Raw genomic sequence first — 12,908 nt, 5'->3', positions numbered from 1 at the left:
CATATATGACGGCAATGCGAGGACAGGGCAGTACCTTCAATTCCTGCCGCCGATGTGCGTGCCTTCCCCCTGGCCGCCGGGCTCCCGTTTCTTGTTGCCGCCGCCGCCGCCGCCGCCGCCGCGTGTGTGCGCCGGCCTGCGGGAACGAGGGAATAGGAGGAGTCTCTCTCGCCAGTAGTTGTTTCGATGGCATGCAGAGCCGCCTTTAGATCGGCCCTACCGATCTGCTGACGTGGGCGGGGGCCTCCATCCCGTTGCCAGCGTGGACGGCCGCGGCTGGCATGGCGCCTGCCGGTGGGCCCTCTCCAGTCTCTATCCCCTGGTTCAAGGATATCGCGAGCCACGGGAGCGTGCATCTGGATGGCGCGGAACAGAACAGAACACAATTTTTTGCCTGGAAAGTATGCACTGTCTCCAAACTCCAAAGAACGAAGAATCATGGGATAACTCAATCATTGCCCCAAATATTGCTAAACAGAGGGCAGTAATGGTTAAGCCGAATTCCTGAAAGAGTTACAGATAAATCACAAAAAGACATGGATAACAATGTGCATCAGTACATCCAATTTCCAAAATATTTCCCACCATTCTGTTTACGGGGAAATGTTCCTTCTAAGTATTCAACAATGTCAAGCCCATGGACAGCAGCAGTACAGCGAATGGTCAACAAAAAAGGTTATGTCCCACAGATCATCCAAGAAACGAGGAAATAAAGGTTGGACTACAGTTCGCAAGGGACCATAAAAGCAACTATCACCATAATTTACAGTTGAGAACTTATAACAGGCACAACTTATGCTGTGATAGGGACTTTGCAAGTTGCTTTGTTGTGCCCATAGCCCTTACACCTGCTGCAGCGCACTGCCCTTTTAATTGCAATACGGGGATCAGCTGGCTTTTCCTTTGGTCGGCCAACTTGGCGTCGGGTTAGAATAGGGCATGGTACCAATCCCCCGCTCTGCGATGGGTCAGTTGATGCAGATGGTACCATAACATCAGGTATTGGATTGATTGACATGGCGTAAGTCATGCGGTAGCATTCTGTTGTGAAGTACTTGGCACAGTAGTCTAGTGGATTCTGTTCAGTTCGCTCAAATACCGCAAGTGCATGTGAGCAAGGAATCCCAGACACATGCCACTTTCGGCAGGTGCACTCCCATGTATCAATGTTGACAATATAGACCGAGCCATCACACACCTCAAACACATTATTGTTCCCGTGATTTTCAGTTGAGCAAACCACACTGAGTGAAAGAACTTTGCTCATCTCTTCCTGGATCTTCTGATTGGCTGACGGTGTTAATACTTCGGACCATGCATTTGAAGATTCCCTGCGTGTGTAGATCATCTCCATCAGGTTGCATCTGATTGTATCAAGCAACTGCACTACCGGGAGCTCATATCTGCTGGGCATCCAGTCAACAATTGTCTCAGATATATTGCTCGTGTACTGACCAAGTCGTGACCCCTTGAAGAAGGCATCTGACCAGCGCTCAGGTTTAGTCTCCATAAGCCATTCAGCGAGTTTATCAGATTCAGCCTTGATGAGTTCAATATAATGATTGAATTCATCAACTGTGCACGAATATACTGCTTCCTTAAGATGCTCAACCATTGTATCTTTTACTTCTTCACTCCAACCATCATCCAATTGTGTTTTGAATTCTTCAATGAAAGAGTTGATATTGTATCCATGATAACTATCTGGAAATATTAGAGAAACATCATCCCACAAATCACTTTTGCCATTTGATATGAATGTTATTTCTCTGGGCACAGGCAATGAAGCTTTGAGCTGTTCAAGAAACCAATGCCAATTTTCTTGACACTCATCATCCACTACAGAAAATGCAACTGGGAACACATCACCTTCACCATCAACGGAAGTAGCAGCCAATAGTTTCCAATGCTTATTTGGTTTCACAGATATCACATCAAGAAAGATAAGAGGCCTGCAGCCATGCTCAAAACCATGAAGGGATGCATGGAATGCAACAAAGAACCTAAATTTTGAATCTTCCAATGTCACTACTGTTGCCAGACTCCCGGGGTTTGTTGCCAAAATTCTATCACGAAACCAAGGTAAATGATTGCATGCCTCTTCATGTGGGCTGTAAAGTTCTTTTCGGGCTATTAATTTGCCTCGCCAAGCTTGAGAGTACTTCAGGCAGAGTCCGTATTCACGCTGGAGATCATTGGCAATATCTCTTGGCCTGTAGTTTGGACTATCACGTAATTTTTCCTTAATAACACTAGCAACCCATTTTTGAGACGCTAGACGATGACTATTTACTGTCTCCGATGCACAGGTATGACTTCCAACAACTTTCTTGATCATGAACTCCTTCTTTGAAGGAGATTTGGAGGCATGTATGCGCCATGGACATCCTTCATCAGTACATTCCACAGTGACACGAGTAGAGTCATTCTTGATAAATCTGTAATGAAACCTACGTGCAATGGCATACTTGTGTAATGCATCACGAAATTCCTTTGGACCTTCAAACACTTGGCCAGCTCCAGTGATGGCATTCTCCCAACTTGCACAGATCTTTTGCCGCTTGGATCCATCTGGGGTAGTCGCTATCACAGCCAAATCTGCAGGAGCGCCAGAGTCTGCTACGGAGCTCTTTACCCTGCAAAGATATATCATGTCATTTATGGAATCCACTTAAAGGGATGTTTATATCAGTCAGAAGGCTACCTGTTTTCAACCTTCTTAATGACATAGATGTATGTGGTCTCTGACTCCGCATGGAATTCCACCATGCGCTTAAGGTCTTTGTCATTGGAAATTGAAATCAAAGTCTTGTTATTTCTCGGAAGGAAGTACTTGAACGCATAGGAATCAAGTTTGAGGTTATTGAGGGTAGAAGATATCTCATTTTTAAATGCTTTAAATGTCCAACCACTTTTCACATGCATTGCGTGTGCCTCTCCACCAGAATAGGTCATACCCCCATCATCATCAGTTGTGAATACTCCACCTAGTTGAAGAACAGCGACAATTTGTCTGCTCCCCATGACTTATTCCTTCCTAAGATGTTATAGCCAATCTAAAAATCCCAAAGATGATCTGCAGAATTCATAGGATTTATGCAAAACAAGTTAGCCTACACAGAAAATCACTTGTAAAAAATATTAACTGCTCACTCAGTACTTATTTGAACAGTAAAAGGCTTCCGGTTCGAGAAATAATTATGCTGCAATATTACTTGTTCCTCAGACTCAAACCACAGATTGTTAAGACTTAAGTGACACAAATAGCAGGACATCATTAAAAGAGCTAACTAAAAATAACAGAAAATAACAGTGTGGACTAAAGTAGACAATGTGTAAAGTACAACACGACATATAAAATGGAGCATTGCTTTGACAGAGTTTCCAAAAAATTCAACAATCAAAACAAATAAGGAAAATAATCTTTAGACAGATTATCGTAAATTCAGTTGGTTAGCCGTGTGCATCTAAGATCCAGAGGCCAGAAGAGTTATCACTTCTATCGTTTTCTCTCAGTTGGTTAATTTAGTGTAAATTAATTATAGAGTGCTTCACATGTACGATGCAGCAGAAATTTACCAACTACATAACGGTATTTTTGGTGCTGGTAATGCAAAGTACCCCCGACAAATTTAACTTTTTAGATATAACGTTCCTAGTCTCCTAGCTAGTTTCAACTGATATGACTTCGTTGTAATTTACACTTATGATTGGCAAAGAAACATACTCCGTAGTATTTAAATTTCTATAGCTCTAAGCTTTTTAGAGCAACCCCAACTTGTGCCCCACATGCTTTCCTATCCTGAAATTTGGCTCCAACACATTCCCCATACTTATAGTTCCCTACTCGAGCGATCGAGCCTACATCTACGCCAAATCTATGGATGCCCTAGTGATCCCCAACCATCAGCTATTAAGCTGTCACAGGGAGAGGGTTCCCTCCTGCCATATTAAGTGACTCAAATTTGTCTAAAAATGGACGCGCGTGTGTGTGTGTGTCTAGATACACGTAATATTTCGGCACTTAATATGGGACGAAGGGAGTACTATGCTCTAGAGAAATACTCACATTGTTGTAAAGATCATCCCCAGGATAAAAGAATAAAAAACAGAATGGGATTTATCAGTTGATCCTGCTATCAAATCTTGAAACTGAGCGCCTCTCCCACTGCCGCTGGCCCGCTCGCTTGAGCTTGACGCTGCACTGCAGTTCGCCCCAACAGCCCGCGCCCCACCGCAGCCTGCTGTCCCGCACGCTCCGAGACCACGCTGGTCGCCGGCACGGCACTATGCAAACAACAGCTAACCTAGGGAGCGGGAAGACGGGAGCGGAGCTACCGGCGACCCCCGACGGGGCGCCACGGTGGGGGGCACCAAAGATCCGGCCGTCTGGCTAGGGTTTGGGAATTTGTGCAGAGAGCCAGAGACTGGTCCTCAGTTTGGGCTGGTGCCGTCATGAGCAGATGGGGAAAATATCAGGTCCTTCTGCAAAGAAGGAATTACAATCTTGTCCTTCCGTGGGCTGAAATTGGACTAGATAATTGGACAAAAGTAGACAGCGGCGTGCCCCACGTAGTGTTAGTCAGCGGCGTCCCAGTACCTTGCGGCGCGTCTTGCGGCCCCGAGCGTCCATGTCCTCCGCACGTGTATTTGTACGCTCATGTGCTGGCCAGCTACGTGCAGCATGCTGTAGCTCGCCTTACAGCAGCGTACGGTACTTGTATTCGCACATCAGCTTCTTATTTGTTTTCAATTAGATAGAAATTGCCTCATGCGGACTGCTAAAGAATCACTATATAGAAATACACTATATGATGAAATATGTACAAAAATTACAAACTAAAAGATTGAATCAGGACAAGTTATTAATTACACACCGATGTATACCGATACACATTCACATCCGAGGTTGCTACTGCTACCCTCCTATATCCACCGACAACCCAATCTCTCAGCGTCTCTTGATGCCGCCACCACTAATTTTTTATGCACTCAGGAGAATTTAATCCAGATCCTTAAAACAGTCACAAAGCTAAGTGTACGGCAATTGAGCAATGGTAAAAATAACATGGTAATTAGTCAAATAATCCAGTCAATAGGCGTACGAAATATGGCAATTGAGCAATGGTAAAAACAACATGACAACTATGCTCAAACAATCTGGTCACTAGAAATAGAAAATATGGCAATTGAGCGGCAATAAATCAACATGTCAACTATGATCAAATAATCTGGTCACTAGGGATAAATAATATGGCAATTGAGTAGTGGTAAGACAACATGAAAACTATGATCAAATAATCTGGTCACTAGGGATAAATAATATGGCCATTGAGCGGTGCTAAAACAACATGGCAGTATGATTAAATAATCTGGTCAGTAAGGTAAAATAATATGGCAATTGAGCAGTGGTAAAATAACATGGCAATTATGCTCAAATAATCTGGCAACTAGGGGTAAAAAACATGGCAACTAAGCGGTGTTAAAAAAATATGGCAACTATGATTAAATAATCTGGTCACTGAGGTTAAATAATATGGCAATTGAGCAGTGGTAAAATAACATGGCAATTATGCTCAAATAATCTGGCAACTAGGGGTAAAAAACATGGCAACTAAGCGGTGTTAAAAAAATATGGCAACTATGATTAAATAATCTGGTCACTGAGGTTAAATAATATGGCAATTGAGCAGTGGTAAAATAACATGGCAATTATGCTCAAATAATCTGGCAACTAGGGGTAAAAAACATGGCAACTAAGTGGTGTTAAAAAATATGGCAACTATGATTAAATAATCTGGTCAGTAAGGTAAAATAATATGGCAATTGAGCAGTGGTAAAATAACATGGCAATTATGCTCAAATAATCTGGCAACTAGGGGTAAAAAACATGGCAACTAAGTGGTGTTAAAAAAATATGGCAACTATGATTAAATAATCTGGTCAGTAAGGTAAAATAATATGGCAATTGAACAGTGGTAAAATAACATGGCAATTATGCTCAAATAATCTGGCATCTAGGGGTAAAAAACCATGCCAATTAAGCGGTGTAAAAAAAATGGCAACTATGATCAAATAATCTGGTCACTGGGGTTAAATAATATGGCAATTGAGCGGTGGTTAAACAGCATGGCAATTATGCTCAAATGAGCGGTGTTAAAAAACATGGCAACTACGATCAAATAATCTGGTCACTATGGTTAAAGAATGTGGCTATTGAGCGGTGATAAAACAACATGCCCATTATGATCAAATAATCTGGCAACTAGGCATAAAGGACATGGCAATTGGGCAGCGGTAAAACATGGCAAATCTGATAAAATAATCTGGTCACTAGGATTAAATAATATGGCAATTGAGTGGTGGTAAAACAACATGACAATTGAGCGGTTTAGTGTACCTATCTGCCAGGTTCACTGTGCCTATTTGCCGGTTTAGCAAGACATAGTACAAAGCATTTTGTTGTCTCAAACATGTTAAGCATTCTTTGAGATTGACAACATTGTGCAAACTAGCGGTTCTGATGAAATGTAATTGTCGCATCTTATAAAGCACATGTACGGTTTTTTTTCTTCGAAAGATCCAGCTCAAAGTGCTGGCTTCCATGTATATGTACTTATAAAGCACAAGAGCATACGCTAAATAGCTGTGTCGAATGCATCATCACAGCACATAAAAAATATGCTTGCTAACCTTGACAAATTAACAAATGAGACATAGCTCCTAGAGAAATTATGACAAACACCTGATACGCATAGCAAATAGAAGGAAAATTGATTGGGAATTTCTGCAAGTCCATTCACAGAAGGCAGCCGTGGGGGAGAGACGATTTCTGCCCACTGCGCAGCCGCTGTTTCTCCCGTTCTCTCCGTTGCCTACTCGCTTGCCGTGAAGGCCTGCCGCTGGGTTCGCTTGCCGTGAAGGCCAGCCGCTGGAGCTGCGTCTTCTCGCGCCGTTGGCCGCGCCGGCCGTGGTCGTGTACGGCCAGGACTACAACATGTATGGAGAGGGATGGAAGGAGAGATTTGGCTCGGTACCTTGCAGGCTGCGGAGGCACTGGCGGCTCAGTCCCCTACTGGCTGAGGCGGCGGTGCTGATGGCAGGGAGAGGGATGAAGGGAGAAGCCTGGCTCAGTCCGGTGCAGGCTGTGGCCGCGCAGCTACAGGTGGTTCGGTCCTCCGCCTCTGGCGGTGCTGACGGCTCGGAGAGGGAGAGGAAGAGGGAGAGGAAGAGCCCAGGGAGAGGAAGGGGATCCAGACTTTGGGAGAAGAGAGGTGTTCGGGGCGACCAGGAAAAAAACGAGAGAGAGGGGAAGGGGATCGAGCAGGCGCCGCCCCGACGGCCCCGTAAGTGGCGATAATTACACTTCTATCCCTAATAAAAAAAGAGAGCAATGTTTTCTTGACGGTAGGACGACGGTTATATTTGCATTTTGCCCCTTCTGTTTTTCAAAAACTCAACGTGCAGTCCAAATTACAAACAAAACTGGTTTTCGTGCAAAACGCTAGGTTTTTCCCGCAATTTTACTGTCTCTCCTATTCGCTACGCTCGGCCCGCTCGACCTCCGCCCGCCACCTCCACGCGTGTCTGGCCACCATGGACCGCCGCGCCCGCCGCCGCGTGGTTCCGCAACCGTCTCCAGGTCCTCACCGCGAGCGTCCAGACCATCCGCTGACCGATGCGCCGACGCATCCTGTGGCTACCTCGTCGTGGATGGCAAGGCCCCCACCGAGGACCGACTCCTGGACGCAGGCAGCGGAGCCACCGACGAGGTGACACGGGTGGCCATGCTGTCCTCCTCGGAGCCGGAGCAGGTGGAGGGCGGGCTACTTGAGCAATTTGACGGGGAATTGCTTCTAGATTTCCATCATGTAGTAGCGCCCTCATCAAGGTCCAGGCATCCAGCAAGACCTGGACGGGATTTCTCTATAGGTTTCCAGAAGAATTTGATGGGAAAATTGGGGATTAACCATTGATTGGTTCGTTTTGATGAGTTAGCCCATTACCCTTCCCATTTACTTCTGGGCATAAAAATCTTACCCATTATCCTACCCATTTGTATGGTAAAGGTAGGGTAATTGATCAAGATTTTTCTCTACTGAATTCGATGCCCGATTCGCGAACCATGCAACAAACCGCTAGGAGAAAACCATTGGCATCGTTCATTTATTTGTCAAGCACAATTTCTCTCAATATATTCGATTTGATCTTCTTGTGAAAATTAGTAGTTTGGCACAGATCCATGTATTCCATGATAACGAGACTTGGATTATAAGATTATGTTGTCTTTTTAATACGGATGAATTTTCGCATATCCTATGTTCAATGTGAAAATGAAAGGAATTTAGAGGTTGTGGCAGCGCACGGCCACTGTACTAGTGAGTTCTTATAGGCCAACTTGTCTAATAGGGCTTTCCAGGGCTAAAAAGGATCTCTTCTTCTAAGTTGACGCTCGACAGTAACCTAAAATTTCTAGGATTTCTCTATTATTTGTTTCTCAATGCTCCACAAACAGTTCTTCATTTTCTCTTTCGGCAAACAGGTACTTTTTTCCCATTATATTCTTTGCTCATTTATTTTTTCCACAAAACAAACCTCTACTTGTGCAACATAATACTAATAAGCTTCCCTATCTTTGCGTCTCGTAACAAACTGATCAAACCTTTTTTTATGTGGTACAAAATACTGTTTGTTTTTCCTCTTCATCAGCTTTATTCTCTTATTTATCTTATTAGAGCAGCCTAACAATCTACTCTTTCCGTCCCATATTACGTGCCGAAATATTACATTTATCTAGACGTATTTTAGTATATAGATAAGTTCATAGTTAGATAAATTTGAATCACTTAATATGAGACACGGAGAGTATTACTTAGCTCATTATCCATACTCTATCGCCTGGGAAGTAACCTAGTGCAGGTTCTCACTCCCGCTTTGAGCGGCAGTGTGCATCTTCGTGAGGATCCACTTTGGTATAGCCACAACTACTCCCTCATTTTCACAAAGGTTGACGTATTTTGTTTTGTTAAGACAAGAGCTTGACCAACGATAACTCTATTAATATGTGTTTTTCATACATGCAAATTTATATCAATAGATTTGTCTTTAAAAGTTCTTGCTAATAATCATGATTCTGCATCATAAAAGTTACATATTAATAGAGTAATTCTTGGTCAAAATCTTGTCTTAACGAAACCAAATACGACAACCTTTGTGAAATGGAGGGAGTATTGGATTAGGGTCCTATGCGTGATGCCATCTCATCATCCCCATTAACTTAGGGCTTGCTTAGAATGTTGTGATATTTAGTTTAACTTTAGGGAAAATTGAACTAAATACTCGTACCTCCCAATAAAAATATACCAAGCGATGACATATGGAAAGATCAACCTAATTTTGACAAGATTAGGATGAAAATTATACCAAATTTGACTTTAGGGTGCAATTAACTCGCTAGGACAAATTTGATGATGAAACATATACTACATATGGCAACGAGGGTTGGGATTTGGGACGGAAAAGCGTCAATTTACACAAGATAGTATTTTCACGTCAAAAATCAAAGCCCAAGCCTGACCCAAGGGGCAAGCCTAGGCTCGCTCGGGTTTTCGGGCTTGGTCGTCAGGTTTTTGTTTACTCCATATTTTACAACCTAATAATTCTACAATCTAAAGAGTACGAACTTCTCGCACCCCTTCCCCTCTTTGAAAAAATCGATTTTTTTGTTTACTCCATATTTTACAGTTGAAATACCGCCATCCATCTCGAACCATCGCGACTCACCTTCACCGTATGCATCTCTCTCTCCCATCTCCTTCGTCATGCTGTAGGGTACGGTCACCGCCGTCACCCACCATCCTCAACTCCTTCCCCGCCAAGCCAATGCCTCCGCTTCGGCCCTCGGCGTGTCGCTGCCCTGCTGCAATTCTTTGACTTGTTTTCAGCCCCCAGGCAGTTGAATCGCTCTTTTCCTCTCCTTGTACAGACCAAACTGTCTATTTTGCAATGAACGAAATCACTGTTAAATTTAGGATCGGAGGGAGTAATTAACCAAGCAATCCTAGCAAAAACAAAATGATCATATGTATACAACCAGAACCAGGAAAAAAATGGAGCATTGCACATGGAGATTCAACTCAAGAACTAATATCTTAGTTGTTTAATCAGAGAGGTATATTTGAATGCCGGATGCATCTTTCCATCCTCTTCTACAAGCTGTCTACGACAACTTTAGGAAAGTGCAAAAACATGTAAATAAATCGTTTTTGTTGACTCGAATTTAAATTCCTCATTCAACAGCAACACACACTGCTTGAGAAATTAAAGATACTCGATGGTAACATTTTAGATGTCGACCTTGGAGCTTACACAACTCAGGCAAGCCTGGTATCTGTCACATTAGAAATGGAAAATGGTATGAACAAGAGGGAAACATAACCAACTTGCCCCATGGTCACCAAAAGAGAGCGTCAACTCAAATCAGGACAAAACTTAAGAGATTGATCCAGTCAGTTTAGGGAATGCACATTGCTACTCCTATTACTTTTTTACCTGCAATACACATACCAAACGGGGGATGCTTGGCTCTATTACCTGACAACAATCATCAGAAGCAACTCAACAAGAGACGAGAGATCACGTTAGGACTCTAGGGGGGCTAACTCTACGGGTCGCGGCGGGGGGAGCCCAGATCCGGCGGGGTGCGGCCGGGGGAGCCCGAATCCAGCAGGGTGCGGCCCGGGAAGCTCGTCCATGGCTCTAGCGGCATAACGGCCGGGGGAACCCAGATCTGGCGGGTGCAGCCCAGGGGAGCTCGTTCATGTCTCCGGCTGGGTGCGGCCAGGCGAGTTCGCCATTATGGGAGGTCGTCCACGGCGGAGAGAAGTGGGGAGAGAGAAGCGCCGGGTGAGGTGGGGAGGGAGGAGAGGGAGAGGACAGCTCGTACATATCTGGGGGAAGGCTCGGTCAGGAGCAGGCGCAGCGGATCGAGAAAGAAGAAAGAACTATCGAACATTAGAGATGAGGGCCCACCAACAGTAGAGATAGGGACACGTTGAGGCATGGAAAGGACATCAATCCTCCGCCTTTAGAGAAAAGAGATAGGGCATGTTTGGTTTGTGTCCAAACTTGCCTTGCCAAAATTTTGGCAGCCAATGCAAAACTTGGTATCTATAAATTCTATAAAGTTGAAACCCACTAAGTACAATTAATTTAGCAAGCCGCACATGCAGCCTATCCACGTTAGCATCTCATCTTCTAATTCCTGCAAATCGCGCTCAACGCGTCGCTACGGGCTTTGCCTGGGCTGACTTCGAAGCCCACAAACAGGGAAGAAAACATCATCGACCGTTGTGGCCTGTGCAGCAATACTGAACGCAGCCAATTAATTGTCAATTAATTAATGAATGGAAACCGTCCCACTAATTAAGGAATGGAAACTGTGCAACTAATCAAGCAATAAACGTCCGGACGTTTCACTTCCTCTGCCTCTATCTTTCTCAATTCTGACTCAACAATTTCCCACGACACTTTCATGCAGATCGAGTGAGGTATATGAGAAGAAAGCCGCATACGGGACTGGAGCACTGCCGTGGGAGAAGGGTGATGGCGTGGGCAGCAAGGGCGAGCTCAAGCCTCAAGGACAAAGGTCGCCGAATTTGTCCTGTGACCCTGTCCAACCTCTTCTCGCCGTAGCTGTCTCGCCGGCCAGCGGCAGGTGCACCACCTGCAAGTCAGCAATGGCAGTGGCGGTGGGAAACATACCCGTTCATCGACTAGGACGAGGTCGCCGATCGCATCATCTCCATAGTGAAGAACTTCCAGAAGATTGAGGTTGCATTGGCGCATCCAATTCCTCTTTTCGTAGCTTTCCCAGACTCTTCCCCTCCCAGTTCTACGTATATGCATGTGCCCCATCTGATCTATCTCCTCAGTGTGGATTTATTTTTTCTTTGCAAGGAGCATCCTCGATGCTGTCTCTCAAAGCAGCAGCAGACTGGCCAAACGGGGGATGCTTGGTTATGCCTCTTACTGTTTCCCATCCCTTCTTTCCTAAGGGACGATGGGAGGTCATGTTCTTTTTCTCCATTCACGGTAAAACAGAAATAGCATTAGTTTGGCTCTTACAATTCCATGCATCGAGGGACAGTTTTACACTATTTATCCGTACTTGATTGCCGTTCTTTGGCAGGCCTATGTTGTAGGCTACTGATCTCATGTACAATTCTAGGAGTTAATGCAGTTATGATTTGGTAAGAATGTTTCTTGCAAGAGGAACTCAAATCTTAATTATTATTTTCTACCAATGGTTCAAGCCTTTAATTTTGTTCAGGTTTTTGATTGGTGTGACCGAATAGTTAGTGATGTATGATGGCTTTGCATCTTTGCTTGGAGTTCTGTTCCAGATTTTGCTCTGTTTTGAGTTGTGACCCAATATATCTATACCAATATATTGGTGGTGATGGTACGGATGTCGCGGTAGGTCTATCATCAAAATTACGAGGGATATGTCACTCCTGCACGAGAAAAAAAATGTTTCGCTAGTTGTTGTCAATCCCTGCAAAAAGAAAGCCTCCCGCATCCAAACCGTCCGCGGCACCCCTGCGGCAGCGTCTCTCCCAGTCGCGCTGACGAGCTCCCCGTGGCACAGCGCCGGCGACGTCCCTGGCTCCCTGCAACGCGACATGCCCATCCCTTCCCACGCGACGGCGCGGACGAGCTCCCTGCGGCACAGCGCCGACGACTTTCCTTAGTTTCCTGCAACGCGACATGCCCATCGACCCCTCCTCACACGGCGGCGCGGATGAGCTTCCTGGTCCCCGCGGCACAACGCCAACGACTTCTCTACATCGCGACATCCCCATCCCACCCCTTCCCACTGCGGCGGCGCTCCCTCCTGCGGCCCTCCT

The 12,908-nt window shown here is 44.9% G+C and overlaps 1 protein-coding gene across 3 annotated transcripts; it reads right to left on the bottom strand.

Annotated features, from left to right (window-relative positions):
- Window positions 1-501: 501 nt before the first annotated feature.
- Window positions 502-10,981, bottom strand: LOC100835418. Of its 3 annotated transcripts, none has more exons than XM_024462590.1 (4): window positions 10,594-10,981; window positions 9,784-9,995; window positions 2,705-3,076; window positions 502-2,636 (listed from the first exon to the last, which is right to left on the bottom strand). In XM_024462590.1, exons 3-4 carry the CDS (start codon window positions 3,022-3,024, stop codon window positions 794-796), a joined length of 2,163 nt encoding a protein of 720 aa, XP_024318358.1. In that variant the 5' UTR covers window positions 3,025-3,076; window positions 9,784-9,995; window positions 10,594-10,981; the 3' UTR covers window positions 502-793. The 3 variants fall into 3 exon arrangements, with proteins under 3 accessions (XP_024318358.1, XP_010233958.1, XP_003571102.1); XM_010235656.2 differs by lacking the exons at window positions 9,784-9,995; window positions 10,594-10,981 and adding exons at window positions 4,878-5,014; window positions 7,038-7,349; XM_003571054.3 differs by lacking the exons at window positions 9,784-9,995; window positions 10,594-10,981 and adding an exon at window positions 7,038-7,349.
- Window positions 10,982-12,908: the final 1,927 nt, after the last annotated feature.

This window comes from Brachypodium distachyon, chromosome 3 (genome assembly GCF_000005505.3).
Source record: "Brachypodium distachyon strain Bd21 chromosome 3, Brachypodium_distachyon_v3.0, whole genome shotgun sequence".
Lineage (NCBI taxonomy): Eukaryota > Viridiplantae > Streptophyta > Magnoliopsida > Poales > Poaceae > Brachypodium > Brachypodium distachyon.
Note: the sequence above shows the minus strand (reverse complement) of the source record. Positions and strands in the feature narration are given on the sequence as shown.